Source organism: Cydia fagiglandana, chromosome 9 (assembly GCF_963556715.1).
Source record: "Cydia fagiglandana chromosome 9, ilCydFagi1.1, whole genome shotgun sequence".
NCBI lineage: Eukaryota > Metazoa > Arthropoda > Insecta > Lepidoptera > Tortricidae > Cydia > Cydia fagiglandana.
The window spans coordinates 18688776-18712852 of record NC_085940.1 but is presented as its reverse complement, the minus strand read 5'-3'; the positions used below and the strand labels follow the sequence as shown (position 1 = coordinate 18712852).

The window sequence follows — 24077 nt, the reverse complement described above, 5'->3', positions numbered from 1 at the left end:
GTGTGCTATCAAAATAGCAGACTTATCTTGGTGTAACTCTGCAATGCATAACCAATCGCACGCGATTATCGGTGAAGTAGAGGTCATTAATAATAAATCATTATTTATTTATCTTATCGTTATCACTTATGATTTGAGCCAGCGGCGAACAACCAACAAATGCAACCCGTAGTCTAAGAGACCAGTAGGCGCCGGGTCGCGGTTCGCGCGCATCGTGTCCCCCTCCTCAAATATCGACAGTGACACTAACGCAGTGATAAGTGAACGTAAAACGTAAACATACAGCCAACCAAAATATGGCCAGACTAGACCGCCATTAAAACAAAAGAAAAAGAAGATAGTGCTGTGTGCGCATTTATGAAATACTACGGGATTTTCTTTCGAGATTCTCTCAACATGTACTGCAGAGAATGATGGTGTCGCAGCAGAGATACTGGAACAATCGTAAATACAAATTCAAAGAGGCCAATGACCGACAGCTGATCGGATTAAACAGATTATATAAATGCTGGACTGCCAGCTCTAATGTATGAAAACAGTGTATTATATACATATAAGATAGCTAGAATGATTAACAAAATAATAATCAAACTAAGACGCCGGCGGATATTAACATGCGTCGTCTTGGTGATTCTCTGTGGCTACATAGTGTTACAGACACTGTCCCCAGACCTTTACTTTATTCACTGGGATCCTTTAGAAGATATATCGTGCCATTACATAGACCTAGACAATAGTTTACCACGAGCCGAGAGCGAGGAGTTTCAACCGCCATCCCGTTCAATATTCTTTCACGAAACGTCTTGTAAAGGAGACTTGGATTCACGGCAAGCATGTGCCGTAGAATCCGCGGCCCGCGCTCACCCTGGATGGCAGATAAACGTTCTATTCGCTGCTCCTGTGCATAAAAACACTTTGAAAAACGGAAGTCTATCAGTATTAAGTAACTTTACAAATATTAGATTATCTAGAGTGCATATAACAAATTACGCTAAAAGAACTCCTTTGGAGAGTATGGTTTCGGGTGGTGCTTTGAACCGGACACGGTGGCGTATATCGCATACATCGGACGTGCTTCGGTATCTGTCTTTGTACAAGTTTGGGGGGGTGTATTTGGACTTGGATGTGGTGGTGGCGAAGGCGCTGGACCCGCTGGTGAGGAACTGGGCGGCGAGGGAGACGGACACGGCGGTGGCTGCTGGGGCCCTGGCGTTCTCGAGGGACGAGCTTGGGAGGAGCGTTGCTGAGGCGGCCATCAGGTAAGTTAGTGAAATGATTCAAATACCTATTAATCATAAAATAAATGGACTTTACGAGCCAATATTTCATGCAGTACTGATATTGGCACTGGCAGGTTCAAACCTTTATTTATTTTTAGCCTTTTCGACGCCGTGTCAAAAGCTGTCACTCGGACGCCACGTCACCGAAGTGTCAAAACTTGAACTTTATGCATATGCACGCTATGGTCGCTATGCACGTAGGTCTATGTTGATCTGTGGTCTGTAACTGATTAATCAGTCTTTACCGTTAGACCTGCGGTGCGGATATATCGGTCATTAGCTTCCAAAAGGTTAAACAATGATTTAACCCTCCACCAACCCGATATAAAAAAAATTGTAGACGCTTTCCGGCTCGCTGGAAAAAAAAGTAAAAAAACTACATAACTTTTAACTTTTGTTTCTTCTTATCATCTGATATTTCGATTCCAATAAGTCTGTACAACGCTCGAGTAACTATAGCTGGTCAAGCAAATCTTGTCAGTAAAAAAAGGCGCGAAATTCAAATTTTCTATGGGACGATATCCCCACGCGCCTACATTTTTCAAATTTGCCGCCTTTTTCTACTGACAAGATCTGCTTGACCAAGTATACACATTTAATTAGCATCGTCGGCTCCCCAACTATTATGGATGGCGCTTATTCTTTTAAATGTATGATAATTGATAAATTACGCAGTGTAGTCGGCAAGTTACTAATGCTAAGTAAAACATATTTATTTGAGAACATTTATTTACTTAATTAATTACTCTCAAGGGAACAGATAAGGGGTCTGACGCGCGAACTTTGAACGTTCATCTATATTTAGGGATGTGCAAATAAACAACCCCGGCCTCATGCGACTGTTGCATTTCGGACGAAAATAGATTAAATGTCGTTACTTATTGTGCCTCGATTAAACCCACATTAAACCTAATTAGACCGGGAGATAGTGACACATTTTACTGGGTCATTTGTACCAGTATGGCGGTTCGTCTGGGGTCTAAGTACGTAATGAAGGAAAGAAAAATGATGGTCATAGCGCTGGTACCGGCGGCCCAATCGCGTGGGCGTTAGTCGAACGTGTGGGATAAAATACGAGTGTCGAACGATTTGTTCCACAAAAACCCTCGTATTTTCCGATAGTCCATAAAAAAGAAGTAGGCGGTAGCGTAATGCCATACATAGCGTAATGTAGCAGAGATTTGGCGTATTAGATTGAACGACGCCCCGGCGACGCGCTGCTCTCTGCGGTGTACTGTATCGTAGCCCCCTCCCTGGGCGCGCATTATAGTTTTATAAGGTCATTCCTAAAAATACATGCCAAGTCCGGCCGCAATCCGGACAAAGGGTCAAAAATCCGGACATGTCCGGACAAATCCGGACGTATGGCAACCCTAGGTGCGGGGGCGACGGGGCGCCCGCACCGCGCAGGCGAGGACTGAGTTAAGCGGTCGGTCTATAATAACCCAGCAAACATTTTTGGTCAATATTCCGAAAAAGGCACCTATTCTAGGTCGCTCAATTTAGGGGACCAAAATGAGGCACGTCGAATCGACGTCGTCGGCACGTCGAGTCGACATAAATGGGGAAAAAACGCACGTGCCGGCGACGTATTTATTGACGGTAAATTAGTGATTACAACCATTAGGTCAACACTAGGTCATGTTTCCGACGTGGATTCGACGTCACCACGACCTGCCGCGTAGTTGAAATGTACTAATTTGGTAATATTTACCACCTTTAGACGTGATTGTGACATATTTTTATCCATATAATTACTCTGCGATGCAATATTTAGATGAGACGCGATGAGGAGAAAAAGAGACACAAACATTACGCTTATACATATATTCTTTTCACTCAGAAACAAAAATGTCTAACAAGAAAACAACTTTAAGTTGTGCAATGATAATGGCGGACACTAAGTCATGTAAAATAATTTAGGCCGATTACGCAGATGAAGAACGATGAAATCTAGTGCACAAAAAATTTTTTCGTGCAGTATTTTAGGTTTACATACAAAACTATCGATGGGCTTTTGAAATATTTAAGTTTTCAACATTTTATAAAATCAAAATGCATATCTTCTTCTTCTTCCTCGCGTTATCCCGGCATTTCGCCACGGCTCATGAGAGCCTGGGGTCCGCTTGACAACTAATCCCATGATTTGACGCAGGCACTAGTTTTTACGAAAGCGACTGCCATCTGACCTTCCAACCCAGATGCACCATTCAAGATATAACAAGTTAAATTATGTAATTTCATATTTAGCATCTCGTTATAATGAAAGAAAATGGCGGCACAACCTTATGGTATTGATAGTACTTTACAAGTGATTTTAACTATATGGTCGCAATTTGGTATCTATTTGAAGTAACATTTACCTAAAATTTGTAGCTAAATCGACATAAAATCGACGACCTAAAGGAATAATTACGTTTAAGAAATAATTACGTCGCAAATACACCTAAAATATCTTAATAGTACATTTGACCTATTGGTCAGACTTTGCAGTTAATTTTACCTAATATTTCGACTGATTTTCAACCATTAAGTCCCTGTCTCTATGGTCCCCGTATAAGAAATAATTACGTCGCATATACACCTAAAATGCCTTATTAGTACATTTGACCTATTGGTCAGGATTCGAAGTTAATTTTACCTAATATTTCGACTGATTTTCAAGCATTAAGTCCCTGACTTTATGGTCTCCGTATAAGAAATAATTACGTCGCATATACACCTAAAAGGCCTTATTAGTAAATTTGACCTATTGGTCAGGGTACGAAGTTAATTTTACCTAGTAATTCGACTTATTTTCAACCATTAAGTCCGTGACTTCATAGTCCCCGTATAAGTAATAATTACGTCGCAAATACACCTAAAATACCTTATTAGTAGATTTGACCAATTGGTCAGGGTTTAAGGTTAATTTTACCTAATATTTCGCCTTATTTTCAACCCCTAAGTCCCTGACTTCATGGTGTATTTATGAAGTGAAATTTACGTTTTATTGTCCCTATATTTTGACTTGGAAGTAAAAGTGTACAATACGTAAAATAATTGGTGACTTAGGACGTAATATTTACTTAAATTGGTAAAATCTTCTTCAAGCCTAGGAAAAAATACTTAAAATGTTTGCTGGGAAGTATTAATAAGCCATTCGAGTATGACAGCTCACAAAGATTCTGGCGCATCTTAATTTGTACTTACTTTAAAGCATGACTTCAGTTGTGTTTAAGTCATACCTAACTGTCGATCACTTTCCTGTCAAAATGGCACTTACGACGTATGGTTTTACGGTCACGGCGACATTTTACGGTGCTTACGACGTAAGGTCGCGTGCTACATGTTGCGATTTGCGATTGCGACAATTTCGTTGCTTGGTATGTAATGTAATGGCTACTCTATAGTAGTCTATACTATATATGTGACGTTCCACGGGTAAAGGTACCTTATGGCGGTTGGCGCTTACGCTATTATTAACGTCGCACCAATATTATTGCGGCGCTATGCGACGTAAGCGCCAGCCACCATAAGGTACCTTTTGCCGTGGAATGTCACATATAGTTAATAATAACTCAATGTACTTAAAGTACCTACATTCACGTATCGGTATCTGATATTTGATAAAGCATTGTAGGTATCTACTTAATCACACCGCGATTAAAAAATATGATTCATATATATACTACGTTCATTGCGAAAATAACAAAAAAAATATCCTGCATACTGATACCTACTTAGCTTGATAGTGACTCCGTTAAAAGTATAATTATAAAGCCTCCTCCACACCACACTCGTGCGCGAATCGCGGCGCGAAGCCGCGAACGCGAGTGTGGCGAAATCGACTCCACACTCGCGTTCGCGGCTTCGCCCGCGGCCGCGATTCACGCGCATAGTCTGGAGGGGGCTTATCAATAATGCACTTAAGTCGTTTCGTCGGGTTCACTTAATACCTACTAATCCTTTAGTCACTCAGTCTCAGTAGGTATGGTTAGTCAGAGCAGACACAGACAAAACATCCTCCAGACTGAGCATAGTCGCGCTACCCCCTCTGCCACGCATTCGGTAATTTTACTCCATGTTCGAGTCGAAAGTGTCTTTGAACGGACCAATCACGGCACGGGATTTCACTCACCTCGTCCCGCGCACCCCCGCATTTTTGGCATCATCGGTTGCATGAAATAATTGCTCTAAACTCGGTCTAGAGGATTCCTAGTCTATGAATGATGATGATTTGTCTTGACCAATTTCGGCCTCAGTGACTGTTTGTTTATTAAAGTAGGTAAGTACCGTAAAATGAGGCGAGTTGGGACAAATCCGAAGTTCAAACCTCATAAAAAGTTTATTTTTATATGTGTGGTACGTTGATTTATATACTTGAAAAGGTAATATGAACTTTAGTTTTTCAATGATAATCTGTCGATTAATTTCATAGATTCAACGACACACTCAATATAGTAGGATTAGATTAGGAACCCCGTAGTCGGGTTTAGGGGGGATAGGAATTTAGTGAGATGGTATGGTACAGTTGTTAGAATGAGAATAAAGTATTTACGTAACAATGTGATAACTCTGGTCTAAAAATACCATCTCGACACTGATTTAAACTTTCGTCATCATCAGATATAAAAGTCCGTGCCATTATATCTGATGATGTCATTGTTCATGCTGCGCAATCGGTTCTCCAAGCAAGTGGGAAAAGGGATGCCTCAAAGGCTCTCAAGGATATTACCAATTCCCCAACATGCGCTAGATACAGAAGAGCTGCCTCGACCTCGAAAGTGAATGAAACAACCGATGCACTGACACCTCGACAAGCGCTTCAGATGTTTGTAGAAGCCGATCTCACTAAACGTCAATATGATATAATAAGGTCAACAAACAAAAAACACTTTCCTTGTTATAATCTCTTGCTGAAAGCAAAACAAGAATGCTATACGCCAAAAGAATCCTTACGGGTAACGGCTACCTGCGCAAAGACAAGTTTGCAATCCCTGATTGACTTAACTGTTACGCGCTTATCAATGTTTTTGGAAGAAGTGCTGATAACACTTAATGAGATTGAGAGAAAGTCGTTAAAGTTAATTAGTAAATGGGGTTGTGATGGCTCTCAGCAGTCGAAGTTTAAGAGATTTGATAACGAGCATGATTCTGATAGTAATATATTTATGAGTTCTTTTGTGCCTCTACAAATAGTTTGCGGAGAAGATTACAAAAAAGTCATATGGACTGGACAAACCCGACACCGTCTTCTACGCGATTTTGCCGTCCAATTAGATTTCGTTACGTAAAGGAGACTACAGATGTGACAAAAGAAGAGATTGATTATCTGCAAAATGCTGTTGCTCTATTGAATTAATCAACTGTTAACGTACACGAAAACGAATATTCATTTCGTCACATTTTAAAAATGACCATGGTTGATGGAAAGGTCTGTAACGCTGCAACAGATACAAAATGTACGACTAAGTGTTACACATGTGGAGCTCAATCAAAGGACTTCAATGATTTGAGCAAGAAGAATGTGGTGTGTCCTGAAGCTTTGGATTTCGGGTTGTCAGTGTTACATGCAAGGATTCGGTTTTTAGAAAGTATTTTACATATGGCCTATAAATTGCCTGTATAAAAATATAGACAGAAGAGAACACAAGAGGAAAAAAGTTAGAGGAAGAGAGAAAAAAAGAAATACAACAGAGGTTCAGAATTGAGACTGGATTATTAATTGATATGCCAAAGGCTAACTTTGGGAATACTAACGATGGTAATACCAGCAGAAGGTTTTTCGAGAATCCAGAATTAGCTGTGTGATCTCAATCACACAAATAAGCTACGAATTAATTTTTAGACTGAAAGTAATCTGAGAAACCTACTTACTTATCCTTTTGCCGCATCTAAGGGATTTGGGGCTGGAGGTGAATACCTCTAAATGTGAGTTCTTCCCCTGTGGGCCAGAGTCTTCTTGTCTTTTCCCTCGTTTCTCTTCCTTACTTCCTGGCCTCAGGCAGCTAGACACCAACTCTTTTTATTTATTGGGGACTCCGATATTTCCGTCCGCAGTTCCTGAAGCGCTACGGGTGAGCAGAGATCTTCTTCAGCTCGCTGGCGAGCGTCTCAAAGAAATAAGTCCGCATATAGCTTTGGTCCTAATGCAAAAGTGCTTTGCCGTCCCGAAAATGACGTACCTGCTACGTAAATCCCCAATTTGGCAGTTCCCGGGCGAAATAACTTCCTTCGACGACACCATTAAAGCCACGTTTGAGGCGGTTGTCAACGTCTCTCTCAGCGATGACCAATGGAGGCAGGCGGCTTTGCCGGTCCGGCATGGGGGCATTGGGGTGCGACGTATCCAGGACGTTAGTCTGCCGGCCTTCTTGGCGTCGGCCCATGGGGTGGCGGACCTTGTTGCTGATATTTTATCCTTGAACGGCGACAGGGCGAGCATACATGCATCGCATACATTTCATGGCCGATGCGCTGAGGGAGTGGTTGGCTCTCAATCTTGGAGCAAACGTGCCGGAAAACCCGAAGGTTCAGCGGGCGTGGGATGACGTGGGGTGTAAGGCCACGCTGAACAGACTTATTGGGAATGCTGTGGGCACGGATCACGCAAGACTTCTGGCTGTATCGCAGTCAGAATCCGGGGCATGGTTGCATGCGCTGCCTTCTCCACAATTAGGCACCCTGCTGGATAGTGACTCATTGCGGGTGTCCGTTGCTCTCCGCCGGGCTGCAAGGTATGTGAACCACATATTTGCATTTGCGGTACCATGGTGGGGGCCAACGGTCACCACGCTCTGAGTTGCCGGCGTTGTGCTGGCAGGCACCCGCGTCACCATGCCCTCAACGATATAGTTCAGAGGGCTCTCAGGTCGGCGGGCATTCCGCCGGTACTCGAGCCTCCAGGCCTTAGTCGCACGGATGGCCAAAGGCCTGATGGGCTAACGCTCGTACCGTGGGAGAGAGGGCGGTGCTTGGTGTGGGACGCTACGTGTGTCAGCACCTTCGCCGCCTCGCATATCAGTCGCACGGTGCGCGCGGCTGGAGCGGCGGCCGAATCTCAGGCTGCAGTGAACCAGCAGAAGTATGCCCCCTTGGGAGCAGGTTACATTTTTGTCCCTTTCGCGGTAGAAACGGCGGGCTACTGGGGGGCGGACGCGAAAAAACATGGTGCGCGACATAGGCCGTCGACTTAGGCAGAAGGGAGAGGACCCCCGCTCCGAGTCGTTTCTGGTGCAAAGGCTATCCATAGCCATCCAGCGCGGCAATGCCGCGAGTATTATGGGCACTTTTGCACCGGAAGCGTTTAGGAGCGGCAGCAATGTTTAGTTAGTAACATGTGTGTGTTTAGTTTGTAAGTACTAACTAACTGTATCTGAGAAACCATATCAAGTGGTTATAGGATAAATATTGAAAAATATGACAAATACGCTTATGACACGGCTAAATTATACGTCGAATTATATGGATGGCACCCAATGACTCCAACCATGCACAAAATTTTAATGCATGGAGGACGAATCATTGAAAACGCTCTTTTACGAGTACCCATTGGACAGTTGTCTGAAGAAGCAGCAGAAGCCCGCAATAAACATTTCAGGGCGTACCGGCTAAACTTAGCGAGGAAATTTTCGAGGGAGCAGTTTATTTATTTATTTAATAAAACACAAGATATTCTTAAAGATAGGCATAGCCCCGCAAAACTCATCAGTGAGGTTGACTGCGGGGTCATCAGTCTCTAGTTATTAACTTAATAACATATAAAATGGTATGTACTTAAAGTTTAAATTATTACAATATATTATGGTAGTGTTTTTTAATAGTTTTAAATTTAGGCTTATTATTTTCACGTCTTATGGCTTCAGGCAAACTATTAAGTAAGTATGGAATTCTTTTCTTAAGGGTTCTATCCCCGTAGTAATTATTAATTCTAGGTACGGATAGTTTACCTGAAGTCACAGTCTTTGTGATGTATGTTTGTGGTGTTAAGGAATCAGTGTAATTTAGATGTATATAATAGACTTTTACTGACATCAGATCCATTCATTAGTTGTACGAAACCAATGCAACATACTTCATCCTCAATTCCTCACGCAAAGCATTTCTGCCGGAGACAATCGAACTTTTGATGTCTGCCGAACCATATATGCCGAATCAGGAATGTTTTGAAAGTGAGGAAAATGAATATGTTTAACTATCTTTTTTTATTTATTTAGGCAACAAACAGTCTTGTACAAAAATAATATAATAATATTATATGTGTTAATAGACCTTGAGTGCCCTACCTTAATAAAACAATTTTTAATCTAAGTGTAGGAGCAGTAAGCGGAAAACAAAGTTATCTTTAGTTGTATTGTTTTGTTGTCCCTCTATTATGCTGATACTTAACGCATTTTGTTTATTTTTATGTAGGTATGTAGATAAATGTAATTTGTTGTTTTGTTCTTGTTGTTTTGTAGCATATTTTTAAGATTATTTTAAGAAAATATAAACTATTTTTTGATTTTTGTTTATTATAAGTAATTTAAATGCATGTCAGATTAAATGTACATTTTTAATATATTCTTTTATAATTTATTTAATTTTATTTTTTAATTTTTGTACATTTTTTTTTATTTAATTAAGATAATATAAAGTCCTTTTAAGAAAAAAACATTTTTCCGTATTTTATATCCTATTTAGACATGATTTAGACAATAAAATAATTTTGGCCGCCTAAATCGGGCAAATCAACCTATGTGCGCACTCTTATGGACGCTGTTTAAACCATCATCTTATTGATGTTATAGGCCAATGATGATGATAGAGTAGTGCAGAGTAGTGGTGGTTTATGTCATATATTTAATTTAACTACCTACTTGTCATCAACTCATCACATAAAGGGGCTGTCCATAAATTACGTCATCGATTTTTGAGGATTTTTGACCCCCCCCCCCCCTATAATCATCCAAAAATCATGCTTCAAATGACCCCATTTCCTCCTACTTCATGCTACCGTCATCCGATGTCCAGACCCCCCCCCCCCTAATTTGAAATGACGTAATTTATGAATAGCCCCTAAGGAAAGCCATATATTTGCCTTCATTGTTTATAACCATAAAGAAAATTGGTTGAAAAACGATTTATTTACTGCAAGCCACAGTTATTACTACCATTGCAATTGCAAGTTCTTAAAAGTGCACAGTAAGTACCATAACTAACCGCACGCACGCACTTTAAGGTCTTTAAGGACTAAAGGATGACTCCCGCTAGACGCAATGCATATTGGACAAAGATCTCAAACAAGGAATACCACCTACGGGTGGTAAAAACCGGGCAAGTGCGAGTCGGACTCGCGCACGAATGGTTCCGTACCATAATGCAAAAAAAAAACGGTCCAAGTACTTACCACGCCCGACGTTGCTTAACTTTGGTCAAAAATCACGTTTGTTGTATGGGAGCCCCACTTAAATCTTTATTTTATAAAGTTTTTAGTATTTGTTGTTATAGCGGCAACAGAAATACATCGTCTGTGAAAATTTCAACTGTCTAGCTATAACGGTTCGTGAGATACAGCCTGGTGACAGACGGACGGACGGACAGCGTAGTCTTAGTAATAGCTAGGGTCCCGTTTTACCCTTTGGGTACGGAACCCTAAAAATTGAGTCCCCGGGTTGTCAGGAGCCTCCGGGACGTCAGGACTATGACCGGGCCGGGCCCGCACCGTGCCACACCCGAGCCCCGGTGATCACGTGATGCTCTCCATAGAAAACGAAGCTCCGGAAGCTCCGGCCCGGTCTAGGTGAGTCATTCTTAATACTTCACTCTAACAGACCTAGCCGAGCCCGGGCCGAGGCGTACGCAATCTCGTTTCCTATAACGGCTGATCGGTGATCAACTGTACGGTTACCATCAGTTTGTCACTGACATAAAACGCCGTCTAGAACGTAATTTACTTTCTATACATCCCGTTTGCACTAATATGCGAGTGCGAGAGAGATGTATAGAAAGTAAATTACGTTCTCGACGGCGTTTATGTCAGTGACAAACTGATGGTAACCGTACTGATCACGTATGGTGCTTCCATAGAAATCGATTTTCGGGATTCTAATATGTAACCAGCACCTTACGTGTCTTGTGTTCGGATTCCTGGCGCATGACGCGTCCAAGGCATCGGAGTCACCCTTCGGTTAATTTTTCGGGCAAAGGTCCGACTTTAAAATTAAAACTACCACGGACGTAGGTGTTAACGGATGTGGTCAAGTAAGGTCAGTGGGGAGACACTCCTGACTTCGGTCGAACTCGGCACCATTCGGCTCAGCATAGCTCCGAGCAATTATTAGGGTTGGCACCACTTGACTTCCTTGTGCGTGCACGACCACAGATACGATAATCACTAGAATTTTGTCAACCCTAAATAGCCGAAAGGGATAGTGCTATATATTAGAAAGGGATAGCATGATTCGACCCTGAATCGCTGTCAAACTTCGGGTTTGTAGGAAGTGTCCTTTCTGTACGGTAGTACTATTATTTCTTCTGTGGTAAGGTGGTGAGCGGAGGCTAGTTAAACTCCGATAACTGTCAACCCTAGCGTTGTGTTATCAACTTATCAGTTATGCATAATCCCAACAGTTAAAGTATTAGATTATTAAACGGCATAAGTAAGCCCGGTCATTCGTTATCTTGTTTGCGTAAGTGGGTTTGGTATACCATCACATCCTGAGATAACAGGACAATGCTCGACTTGTGAAACGGAACTGTCTGGTACTTTATATGCATATCACTCGTACTGACATATTAGTACCTACACGTTTTATAATATTTAGTTAGTAGGAAAACTATTTAACAAAAGGGGCCCACAGATTAAAAGGATTACCAGTTCGCCGGACGATATCAGCCTGTCAGTTGTTCGGAGCTGTCAAATTTTGCGTTTAACTGACAGGCTGATATCGTCCGGCGAACTGATAATCAGTGGGCCCCTTTAAGTACAAGTTCGCCGGACGATATCAGCCTGTCAGTTGTTCGGAGCTGTCAAATTTTGCGTTTAACTGACAGGTTGATATCGTCCGGCGAACTGGTAATCAGTGCCCACTAAACTTAAAAACCTTTGTAAAATACCATGGATGCAATGAATAAATGACATTGCTCGGACAGCACTAGTGTTAAAGTAATAAACTAGTGTCGGGTGGCCCTGATGACGCCCCGGCCCCGGAACGGCCCGGTCACGGTGGCGCTCCTGACAGCTAATGTGTCGGCTCGCTCCGGCCCGCTCCGGTCCGGCCACGGCCCGGTCTAGCGTGAGTCATCCTTTATACGAGTTCCAATAATGCCAAACATGAAATTATTTATAATTAATGATAATGGGAAAAACATTTGGGTTGATTGAAGTAGGTAGACCACGGTACTTATTTACTCGAACTATGATAAATTATTAGGTACTTTCCTATTCCGGTCAATCAATGGACTAAATAACTTAATCAAAAGTCAGCTTGAAATACCTACTCACAGATGGTGAAATAGAATAGGTACCTACGTATCTGAAAAAATCGGACTTAGCTTTTTTTTTAAGATTCTACAAATGTCAGTAAAGTTTTGACTTGTTAAGGGTGCGTTGCGAGGGATGTGATTTAGGGGCCAATAGAATCACGCATACGCTGAGCGAGGAAAACAAATGAAGTGATTCTTAACAAACACATCGCTCTAAACACATCCTCGCACATCTGTGGTCGAAATGCAGCCTTACACCCTGTAATTTTAAAAACGATAAAAGTGTGGTAAAACTCCTTCAGAAACGTACATGGCATGCAACAAGACAAGGTCATGGCGTTTACTACGTGATTAGTCATCGATCATCAATTCATCACGCAGCCCTGACCAACTGTCATCAACTGACCATTAGGTAGATATAGAAACTAGGAGGTATGTAGTTCGCCCCGTACAGAGACCTCGCGACATATTAAGTAAAAGTATTTTGATTTGATCCGTTTTAATTCCCTTAACCTCCAGGCCGATCCTTCTCATATTTGAACAATTGTATGTATTTCAAGTACCTATTTGGACTAGGTTACTGCTAACTGGAGAATATAAACACGAAAAGCGCATCCCGAATTGAACCTATAACCTTACTTTGCAGTCTTTGCACGTGGCTCCGCCTACCTATCGCCGGGGCAGCTTATCTATATGTCAAATTTAATTTAGAGATTATTTTTACCGTGAAAAGGTAAAAAAGCAAAGAGTTATATGTACAGTCGGTCCCCTAACATAAGTATCCACTTTTCTATACAAATAGTAGGTATGACAACCGTACGTTATAAGTTATAACTTATATTGATGGATAGAGAAAAACGAGTTCACTGATGGTTAGATGAACACAATACTGTCATTAACTTTTGTTTGACAGGCTACTGTCATAGAACCAATATAACTAAACCTCTGTTAACAAATAGTTGTTGCGAATTCAGGGGTCAAAATATACTAGTGCAGCTTATGAGCCATTAGGCGGTTGTGACTAGGAGTTGCGTCTATTATGGTCGCATTTCTGTGACGACATTGCAATACGCTGGCACAGTCATTGAGATCATGTATTTCAACAATGTAGTTGCAACCCTGGTACAATCAATGCAATATATGTTACTTTTCTAAGGCCGCAAAAATATGTGACACGCTTATGGCTCTACAAATATGATCGCGCCAGATCTTTTTACGGTCTTCGTTGTGTAACATATTATTGCAGGTGACTGTACCTATAGGTATTACCTATATGTATAGTATTTAGTTTGTAAGTATGGAACCTTCTAGAGTGGACGATTATAAAATTAATTTAATTGACAGGAGCCTTGAATTGAACATAATCGTTTCTAATAGAAATATCGATCATACATATCATAGTAGGCAGGCCAAGGAGGAATCGAACATTAGTTATTTACTAAGTACCTACTTAGTTACTAAATAATTGAATAATATAGAAAAAGAAATTAAGTACTTAGACGAGTATGTCTTTCCAGGAGACCTAGCCAAGATGCCAGTTGTAGATAGAAAACGCAATTTGAAACTGAAATAATGTAGGTATGCATCCAAATATAGAATTTTACACGACCGTCCAAAAAAGGAGTGTATTGTTACTTTTCGTTTAGGAGTCCACTGATTACCATTCGCCGGACGATATCAGCCTGTCAGTTAAACGCAAAATTTGACAGCTCCGAACAACTGACAGGCTGATATCGTCCGGCGAACTGGTAATCTGTGGGCCCCTTTTATGGCTCCTCATACACGATGGGCCAACGCCGGCCACTCCAAGGGACGCAGCCATGCGGTAGAATGAGATAGCAATATCAGTTGCTCCCTCTAACGCATAGCTGCGTCCCTTGGAGTGGCCGGCGTTGGCCCATCGTGTAGAGGAGCCATTACGTTTTTGTCGATGACAAATTACATCTAGTCTGGGCCCCCAGTCCTGTATCGCTCAATCTTTTTCGGTTTTATTAAATACATTTGTGGCTTTCTAATAGAGTAGGGACCCTTCTCTGATGAAAAACCACATTTCTGTATACCTACATAATCCTAATAAGTAGGTTCTGTTATCTATTCTGTGTGTTCACTTGTCTAAGAACAATAGGGCCCCTTTAAGCTTTTGTTTAAATAATAATATGTCAGTTTGTCATATCATAATAAATGAATCATCATAAACTAAAGATAACTTCAATTGAGACCATTTTAAACTCTCGCCTAATTGTTTGCATTAAGTAAATTGCACTACCTATAAGGGTCAATTACATCTTACATCCATTGTTGTGTTGCCCCTATGAATCATTCGCTACATATACTAAGAAAACTATACACTATTTGGGCTCCAACGTATCGCTTTAACCGTAGCTTAGTAGTGATAAAACGTGCTCCTGTAACGAAAATACTAAGAGGTAGAAGCTTAATAGGTAAGTAACGAAAAATTGTAGTGATTAGCGCTGAATTGGACTCCGATTCAATTTGTTATGCTTTTGAACTGGTTTTGACACGACCGCGACGATTATCTTGGACCTTGTTGATTGCCGCGCACGCACGTCTTTGACTTCATTTCACATGCACCAGCGTATAGTCTGACAAAAAAGAGTATAAATTAAAAAAAGCAATACTGTAGTGTCGTCCCTTTCAAATAAATTTATATAAGAAAACGGGACGACACTATACAGTATTGCCACTTTTTAATTTCTAGTCTTTTTTGTCAGACTGTAAGAGATCTTCAAGGTCAAATTAAAGTAAGATCAAAACCGTAACAAAATGTTTAAATCTGAATCTGGCTCTGTTAAATAGATGTTTCGTGATATCATGACTCCATGACGGAGCGCTCCACATTCTAATGATACTCGTAAGTGCGTTATGCTAATGAAATGGTGTATTGTTTAGTCGTAATAGGGTGCAATATAAATAAATGGCGATAATTAAAGTAAAATATTAGTAGTTTTGTTAGTATAGGTATTAGGTAGGTATTCATTGCAGAGAGACCTAGAGCTCAGATATACAGACATTCAGATCAGACATCAGATTTGTGAGCACCTTGGCCGCTCCGATCTGATGGCGAATGTACCTACTGAACCTACTTTTATTATGAAATTAGGTTGCTGTTCCGTCTGAATTAGAAACTTAGGTAGATTTTTATTAAAGAACCATGTTGATCATGGTCGAAGCGTCTTTAACCTTTTATTTACCGTTGGGCGATGTAAGAAAAGACGCACTCGCCCCACTGACCTAATATAATCCGTTTATGAGAGTCTGCACTGTAATCCCAAGTAGCACAAATTAGCTATATAGCAGCCGCATAATGAAGTACGAATACGCTTGAAGCTGGAATAAAAAAGCTGCATAAGAGCTGTATAAGCCTCTTTTCAGCTTTTATAACTCTTAAATGGGCACAAATTATGCAGCCTTAAGTTCACATAGCTGTTTAAGAGCATTGTAGCGGCAATTTAATGGAATTATAAGGGGTAACAGGAGTTATAAGAGGTGTATATTGACTGGGTAAGAGACCACCAGTTACCCTTTATTCAGTTAATATGTCACATGTGCGCCCTAATACCGGGAAAGATTGACGTTGGGCTGAATAAAAGATAATTATTAACATACTTTTACACCTCTGCCTTAAAAAACATATTTATATTGAAGCAAAAACCTTTAGCGCAACAACACCATAAGTCATTTTGTTAAAGTGTTTAAGTAGTTAAATGTTAGTACATGATCTTTTATATATTAATGTGAGAAAGATGTTTGGGAATGCAAGTTTATTGACATTATATATATACATTATCTAAGAAAATTTCAATGCGCCACGAGAATAATCAGGATTTATTTAAATTAATGATATAAATAAGCTATTGTGTAAAAACTACTTTAGTGGTTTGGACGGAATTATGAGATAAAAAGTTAATAATACGTTATAGGAAGTGCTAAACTAGTGATTTAGGTTAAGAACTCATGCACAAAACGTTATTGTTGCCCTTAAAAGTTGGAAAAGTAATTTAAATTTTGTAGGTTATATACAATAAAATGGCGGTCAATGTTAAAAAGCAACGTGAACCGTTAAAATTCTAATATGCAGCATACGACTGTTATATATCTGATTAAGATACTTAAGTGAACCACTATAAAGTCCAAGTCGTTCTTTCGATACACTAGTGAACCTCTAAACAGTTATAAGGCGTCTTGTGAACGTTTAAATAGCCGCTATACACACAGTCTCAATGGTAGTAAAATAGGCTGCTTAGCGGTAAACATGTTCAGCGCTAAGCCGTATTATGCGCCACATGTGTTCGATTATACGTCTATTGGTTTCATAACAGTTCACTCGTTCTCCCTTATAATAAGTCAGCAAAATAAAAGCTGCTTTAGCGGTAAACATCTTCAGTCATAAGCAGTATTATGCGCCACATGTGTTTCATTTATAGGTCTATTGGCTTCATATTAGTTCACTCGTGCTCCCTTAAAAGTCAGCGTAATAAAAGCTGCTTAGCGGTAAACATGTTCAGCGATAAGCTGTATTATGCGCCACGTATGTTCCATTATACGTCTATTGGCTTCATAATAGTTCATTCGTGCTTCCTTAAAAAGTCAGCGTAATAAAAGCTGCTTAGCGGTAAACACGTTCAGCGATAAGCTGTATTATGCGCCACAGGTGTTCCATTATGCGTCTATTGGCTTCATATTAGTTCACTCGTGGTCCCTTAAAAGTCAGCGTAATAAAAGCTGCTTAGCGGTAAACATGTTAAGCGAAAAGCTGTATAATGTGCCACATGTTTTCCATTATACATCTATTAGCTTCATAATAGTTCACTTGTGCTCCCTTAATAAGTCAACGTAATAAAAGTCCACAATTACCTCCTTATACAGCACATGGCGTAATTTTATCCACTAAACAGACCTTATAACGGTTAAAGCATTTCATAACCCTTAAAGCTGTATAGGTTCGTAGCAAATATACCTTTATATCACTCTTTGCGTATTAATGGTAGTTTTCAGAGCCGTAATGCAGCTTTTAATCAGCCCTAAGCTATATAAATATCACTGAAATCTATTATACAGCTGTAGGACCACGAGTGTGCTGTTATAAGTGTCTTAATACGCACAGAGCGTTAGATAGAACTAAAAGTGAGTAGTTATAGAGCTATCTGTGCTACTTGGGAATGAATGAAATTATAAAAGTGCACTACGGTATGACGGGAGCGTGCCGGGTCGATATTGCCGCACGCGACCAATATGAACTCCATAACCAATTACCGGCAGGTGGGCTATCGATTTCTTGTCAGTGATGAGTTTACACGACAGCGATATCGTGACCCGGCTACACAGCTAGGAAATTTCCTTCGCGGACATTTTTGATCGTCATTGTCAATGTTTAATACTTGATGGACCAGCAATGGACGATAATTTTAATGGTTTAATATATTAAAAAGCGGTAGTGGCTGAGTGAATATGACGTCCGACATTCAATCCGGAGATCGCGGGTTCAAATCCTGGCTCGTACCTATGAGTTTTTCGGAACTTATGTACGAGATATCATTCGATATTTACCACTAGCTTATAGGTGAAGGAAAAGATCCTGAATACCTGAATACATTTGCGAAGAAATTCAAAAAGTGTATGTGAAGTCCCCAATCCACATTGGGCTAGCGTGGGGACTAAAGACCAAGCCCGGTCGGGCATGAGAGGAGGCCTGTGCCCATTAGTGGGACGTATATAGGCTGAATTATTTAATTATTCATATGAAATGTATTCGGTTTCAGGGATATGAAGAACAACTACAGAGGCGACGTGTGGGGCTACAACGGGCCTGGCGTGATCACGCGCATCCTCAAGCAGCAGTGCTCGACCAGCAACCTCAGCCAAATGTCCGCCGCTACTTGCAACGGTAAGACATAAGCTCCGACTACAATAGGTTTAGAGGTTGACGTGTTGCCTCCCTGTCGCACTTACTTACGAATTCACAAGTGCGACAGAGAGGCAATACGTCGAACGTGGTTCGCGGTAGGCCCTCAGGGTACGAGATTCACAAGGGCAACACCAAGCGTCGCGTCGATCAGTTCGTAGAATGTAACCACAATGCATGGAAACCGGCTCAATAAGATGACTGGGGAGTTATATTTCACCGTGTCCATATTTGCAACACTTAGAACAGTGGTCGTAAAACTCGGGACTAGGAGCTATTACTAAGATCGCACTAGCAAAAATGCCATGAAAAGTTGTTTGGCCGGTGCAATAAGTCAATGTTATTGCTAAGGGACGTTTCTTTTCTGTATAAACAACGAGCCAATGATACGTCATTGCCTATACTACACCTGTCCAATGTGTATTTGCGTCTCACATTTAGCTTAGTGAGAGAGCAAGACGCAAAGCAATTAGGACCAAGAAATTGGACAGTGGAATACCAACCTTAAACAGTTGTTTTTAAGACTTACTTTTTTTTCCAGGTTTCGAGGTGTACGGTCCCCAGTTCTTCTACCCGGTGGAATACTGGAAAGGCTGGGAATACTTCGAGCCGGGCGAAATTAAATTAGAAGACACCGCTTACATTTTCCACGTGTGGAACAAACTGACAGGTCACCTCGCAGTACATAAGGACTCTCCTTATGCTAAATTGGCAAGGAAATACTGTCCCAGCATTTATAATTTATATGGCAAAGACTTTATACTACCTGTTCAGAAGTAACCGTGAATCTAAGGTGTTAGAGTTAGACCAAGGTAACTTGACAGTGATTTTGCTAGCACAGACTGTGCAAGTGTTATTTTAAAAGCGATAATTTCATAGAAGTATGACGTTTATGATACCACTTCGACTGACTCTCTATCTCTATACTCGGCATACTCGTCTCTTTACAGGATTAAAAGCTTACAAAAGATATTGAATTTCATTAGTTCTGCCTTTCATGATCATTAAAAGATATTCATTATATTTTTTTATATTTTAATATAAAGATTAGGTAATAATACAAATGACATGATTTATTTATCTAGCTTGCGAGATTATTTCATTTAAAATTACCTTTTACACATTAAACAGATAAATTCTTAGGACTACCATATCAGTATTGGCTTATCTAAACTGAGGATATTCAAGTCCCAATAGATAAATTTTCCGTTTACTTACCTATCAATGATAACGTAATTTTCGGTAGGTAGATATACCTACCGAAAATTTACTTAGGTATACGGGGTAGATTAGATTAGATACCTAATCATGTACGAAAGTATGGAAATTGACACATACTTAAACTGCTACACTTAACCAAACTTAACTTAATTTTTACAGTCACATAGATATATGGATTTATACTTGGTCAAGCAGATCTTGTCAGTAGAAAAAGGCGGCATCTAGGCGCGCAGGGATATCGTCTCATAGAAAATTTGAATTTCGCGCCTTTTTCTACTGACAAGATTTGCTTGACCAACTATAACATAGAAATCCACTCCAGACATATACTTGGTCAAGCAGATCTTGTCAGTAGAAAAAGGCGGCAAATTTGAAAAATGTAGGCGCGAAGGGATATCGTCTCATAGAAAATTTGAATTTCGCGCCTTTTTTTACTGACAAGATTTGCTTGACCAGCTATAGTTCGCAAATCCCACGTAAAGCCGTGATTGCCGAACCACCTGGTGTGTATGCATTGCTCTAATTTTTTACACCTTTTTTTCCAAACTTTTTAATTTTTTTTTGCGAAAAGTAGATCGGAAACGTCTACGTATTGGTTTGTGCCTCGTTCGAACGGGGAACTTGCCGCTTTTTTCTACTGACGAAAATGGCTTGACAGACTATGGTTTGGCACACCATTTATAATCATAAATCGGCGTCTTATAATAATCATGTCAAGCACCACAGTCCTGAAAGGTTAAATTACTTAGGTAGGTATTATTAAGAAGGTAAAACTATTGTGCTAAAGAGTATTACGGGGCACACGCATTACCATGCAGTTCGCCGGACGAAATCAGCCTGTCAGTTGTTCGGAGCTGTCAAATTTTGCGTTAAATTGACAGGCAGATATCGTCCGGCGAACTGAATCAGTGGGCCCCTTTAAGTAACATGATAATGATACATTGAGTGTGACTTTTTATTAGTGGGATATAAGAAAGAAATGTGACTAATATTGTATACCTAGTTTAAAATATGTAGTTGCCAATCCCAATAAGGCTTAAAACGGAAGGTTTTGAATTCTTGGCTCAAGTGGGAAGGTAGAATTATATTCAATCATGCCGCTTCTTTTTCTGACATTCGTCATTTCTTTGTACATATACTTACATGGTACAAATAGAGTTTTATAAGTATGTACATAAAATATGAATGTTACACTACTACAGATTTTTAAGCAATATCGGAAAATGTTTTATAGCTATAATGATATTTAGGGATCTACGAGATATGTTAGAAAATATAGGGTATATACAAGTAACTCTCCAGTTATTTATCCCATGTTTAATGGAGTGGCGGGCGGATTTGGCCTAACGGCTCGGCCACGACATTGCGCGACTAGCGACGGCGGCGGCGGCAACCATAGGTTGGAGCGAGACACAGCGATCGGACCTTTCGTTCCCACCAATGGTTGCCGTCGTCGCCAGTCGCGCAATGTTGTGGCCGAGCCGTTAGGCCCAGTAGACCTGGGCCTAGAGCGGCAAGATACTTCTTATGGCTCCTCTACACGATGGGCCAGCGCCGGCCACTCCAAGGGACACAGCCATGCGGTAGAATGAGATAGCAATATCACTTGCTCCCTCTAACGCATACATGCGTCCCTTGGAGTGGCCGGCGTTGGCCCATCGTGTAGAGGAGCCCTTAGGGGCGGCCGCAAGGCAGTCTATAGATGGGTGCTGAGAAAGGGGCGGATAGTAAGTTACTACAGGGCCTGAGGGTCTACCGCGAACCACGTTCGACGTGTTGCCTCCCTGTCACACTTACGTACGTATTTACAAGTGCGACAGAGAGGCAAGACGTCGAACGTGGTTCGCGGTAGGCCCTCTGGGGTCTAGGCCGGCCAACACTGCAAATCCGCCACTGATTAATGTTTGATACAATATGCTAGCGTAAACTGTACTCAGAAGAACTCAGACCATCTTGTGCTGTGGACGTTGTATATTGGTAATGATGGTTTATCGACAACATAAAAACTTAAGCATTTAAATGCAAGTTGGACCAAAGATACTGAGCTAATATTGAGATTGTGAGTTAAATTACATATAGACCCCGCGCATACAGATGAGGGACCGGCTTGAGCTCTGTGGTTCGCGTTCGAACTTCGGTGTTCGCTGGTGTTCGCAGTATGCCCTTAGAGTTTTGCGTAATTTACAATGTATATAGTGCGACATAAAATAGTATAAATTAAATAAAATGGGTTTAGTTCCATTTTATTTAATTTCGATACAAAATTGTTGCCATGTGTAAGCATTTTACGAAGTTTATGATTTTACGTCAAAAATGTGACAGTTACGAAGAATGTGGCGCCCTCATTTATTTTCTACTATTTTATGTTGCGCTGAGCGCTGAGGTAGGTAGCTCCTTTATAAATATAGATGGTCAAGCAAATCTTGTCACTGTCAGTCATCAGTAGAAAAAGGCGCGAAATTCAAATTTTCTTTGAGACGATATCCCTTCGCGGCTATATTTTTCAAATTTGCCGCCTTTTTCTACTGACAAGATCTGCTTGACCAACTTTAAAACGCACACTGTAGCCGTGCGCGGGCTCTGAGTATTTTTATGATGATTTGTAGGGGAAGAGTTGTTTTGGTATTCTTTTTTAGTAAATAATAAACAGCAAATTTTTATTTGTCTTTTTTTTTATGTACTAGATTATTACTATGGTTGCTCCTTACTGCGTTGTCTTTTCGCCAATTTATCACCGCGCTTGAAACCATATTTATCTAATTATAGTTGGTCAAGCAAATCGTGTCAGTAGAAAGAGGCGCGAAATTCAAATTTTCTATGTGACGATATCCCTTCGCGCCGATAATTTTCAAATTTGCCGCCTTTTTCTACTCACAAGATCTGCTTGACCAACTTTATACATGTATACACCAATCCGGCAAATAACCGGAAAAGCGACGTAGGTATACTCAACCGATACAAACTAAAAACGCAGGTACTTACAGTTTATTCTAAAGTAAAAGTTGTCCTATTAACCCATGGAGCGTCCCAAAATTACCGTAGTATGGAACTCCTATACTAGTTACCAGCACACATGTGATAGTAGGGCGCTCCATGGGTTAATAGTTTCGTAAAATGTGCCAAGAAAAGCAACGCAATTTTGACCCTCAGAGTTCGCAAACCGCAAACACAGAAGTTCACAAATTGCGGGCATCTTGCTCATTTACTCCAAATAAGGCGTAATTAGAGAGAAAGATGCCCGCAATTTGCGAACTTAGGTGTTCGCAGGAGGCCATCAGCATAATACTTTTGGTGGTTGGTAATAAGGCTGACTAAAATATAAAAAAAAATATTTGCATAAATCTTCGTGCGTCATGTCAAAAAAAAAAACATTATCGAACAAGGATCTCGGAAACGGCTCTAAACATAAAAAAACTCAAAAATGCGCGTTTTCCCAGAGATAAGTCCTAGCTAAATCAATTTATCGCCCCCGAAAACACCCATATAGCAAATTTCATCGAAATCGTTAGAGCCGTTTTCGAGATCCTTGTTCGATAATGTTTTTTTTTTGACATGACGCACGAAGATTTATGCAAATGTTTTTATATGTGTATATAGTGGGTATTAGTGGCTACTCATGCATATTTTTTTGTAGGTGTACCTCCGCGAATAGTATAAAAAATAATGACAAGAAAAATAAAATGTTTTTTTTTTATAATGAAGTATAAGGACATGATGCAGGTTAAACATATTAATTTTGTAGTCTATTTTATTGTTGTAAAATATAATTTTGTTTGGTTAATCTAACTTGAACGGTTTACAAAATATGACCCTTTCAATGATACACTGATGATTTTACATTATCCTGAATAACTCGAAAACTAAAGAAGATCGAGGACTGATATTAAGCATAGAGAGTTCTTAGAACCTGCCAGTACACCACCTGAAAGAATGACCAAATCCGTCGTTGGACTCCGAGTTGGGGGCACTTCTTGTTCGCTTAGCCTGCTAGATATGGAGTGTAGAAGTAAGTGTATCTCTACCTTCCATACTGCTAGACCCTTTTTACCGCTTAGAAAACATGTTCGGTTCTTACTATACAATATAATCCGTATGTGTATAATGCAAGTACCTATATGTTCAGATCAATAAAATGATGAATAATGATGTTTAAAATTTTTCTTCAATAAATAAGAGATTATAATGTCTTGCGTGGTTTTTTCCTG

General features: G+C 40.4%; 1 protein-coding gene across 1 annotated transcript; it reads left to right on the top strand.

Moving 5' to 3' along the window:
* The first annotated feature begins 175 nt into the window (after positions 1-175).
* On the top strand, positions 176-19621 carry LOC134667525 (lactosylceramide 4-alpha-galactosyltransferase-like). The gene is made up of 3 exons (XM_063524949.1): positions 176-1259; positions 18509-18633; positions 19193-19621. The coding sequence occupies exons 1-3, from the start codon at positions 526-528 to the stop codon at positions 19429-19431; spliced, it is 1098 nt and encodes a 365-aa protein (XP_063381019.1). The 5' UTR covers positions 176-525; the 3' UTR covers positions 19432-19621.
* The last annotated feature ends 4456 nt before the right edge of the window (positions 19622-24077 follow it).

What these genes read in the sequence shown, in the direction of transcription:
- LOC134667525 (XM_063524949.1), top strand. Translation starts at nt 526, where the DNA reads ATGTATGAAAACAGTGTATTATATACATATAAGATAGCTAGAATGATT. An exon ending in GTTGCTGAGGCGGCCATCAG is followed by an intron (nt 1,260 to 18,508) that starts GTAAGTTAGTGA and finishes ATTCGGTTTCAG; the next exon opens with GGATATGAAGAACAACTACA. An exon ending in GTCCGCCGCTACTTGCAACG is followed by an intron (nt 18,634 to 19,192) that starts GTAAGACATAAG and finishes TTTTTTTTCCAG; the next exon opens with GTTTCGAGGTGTACGGTCCC.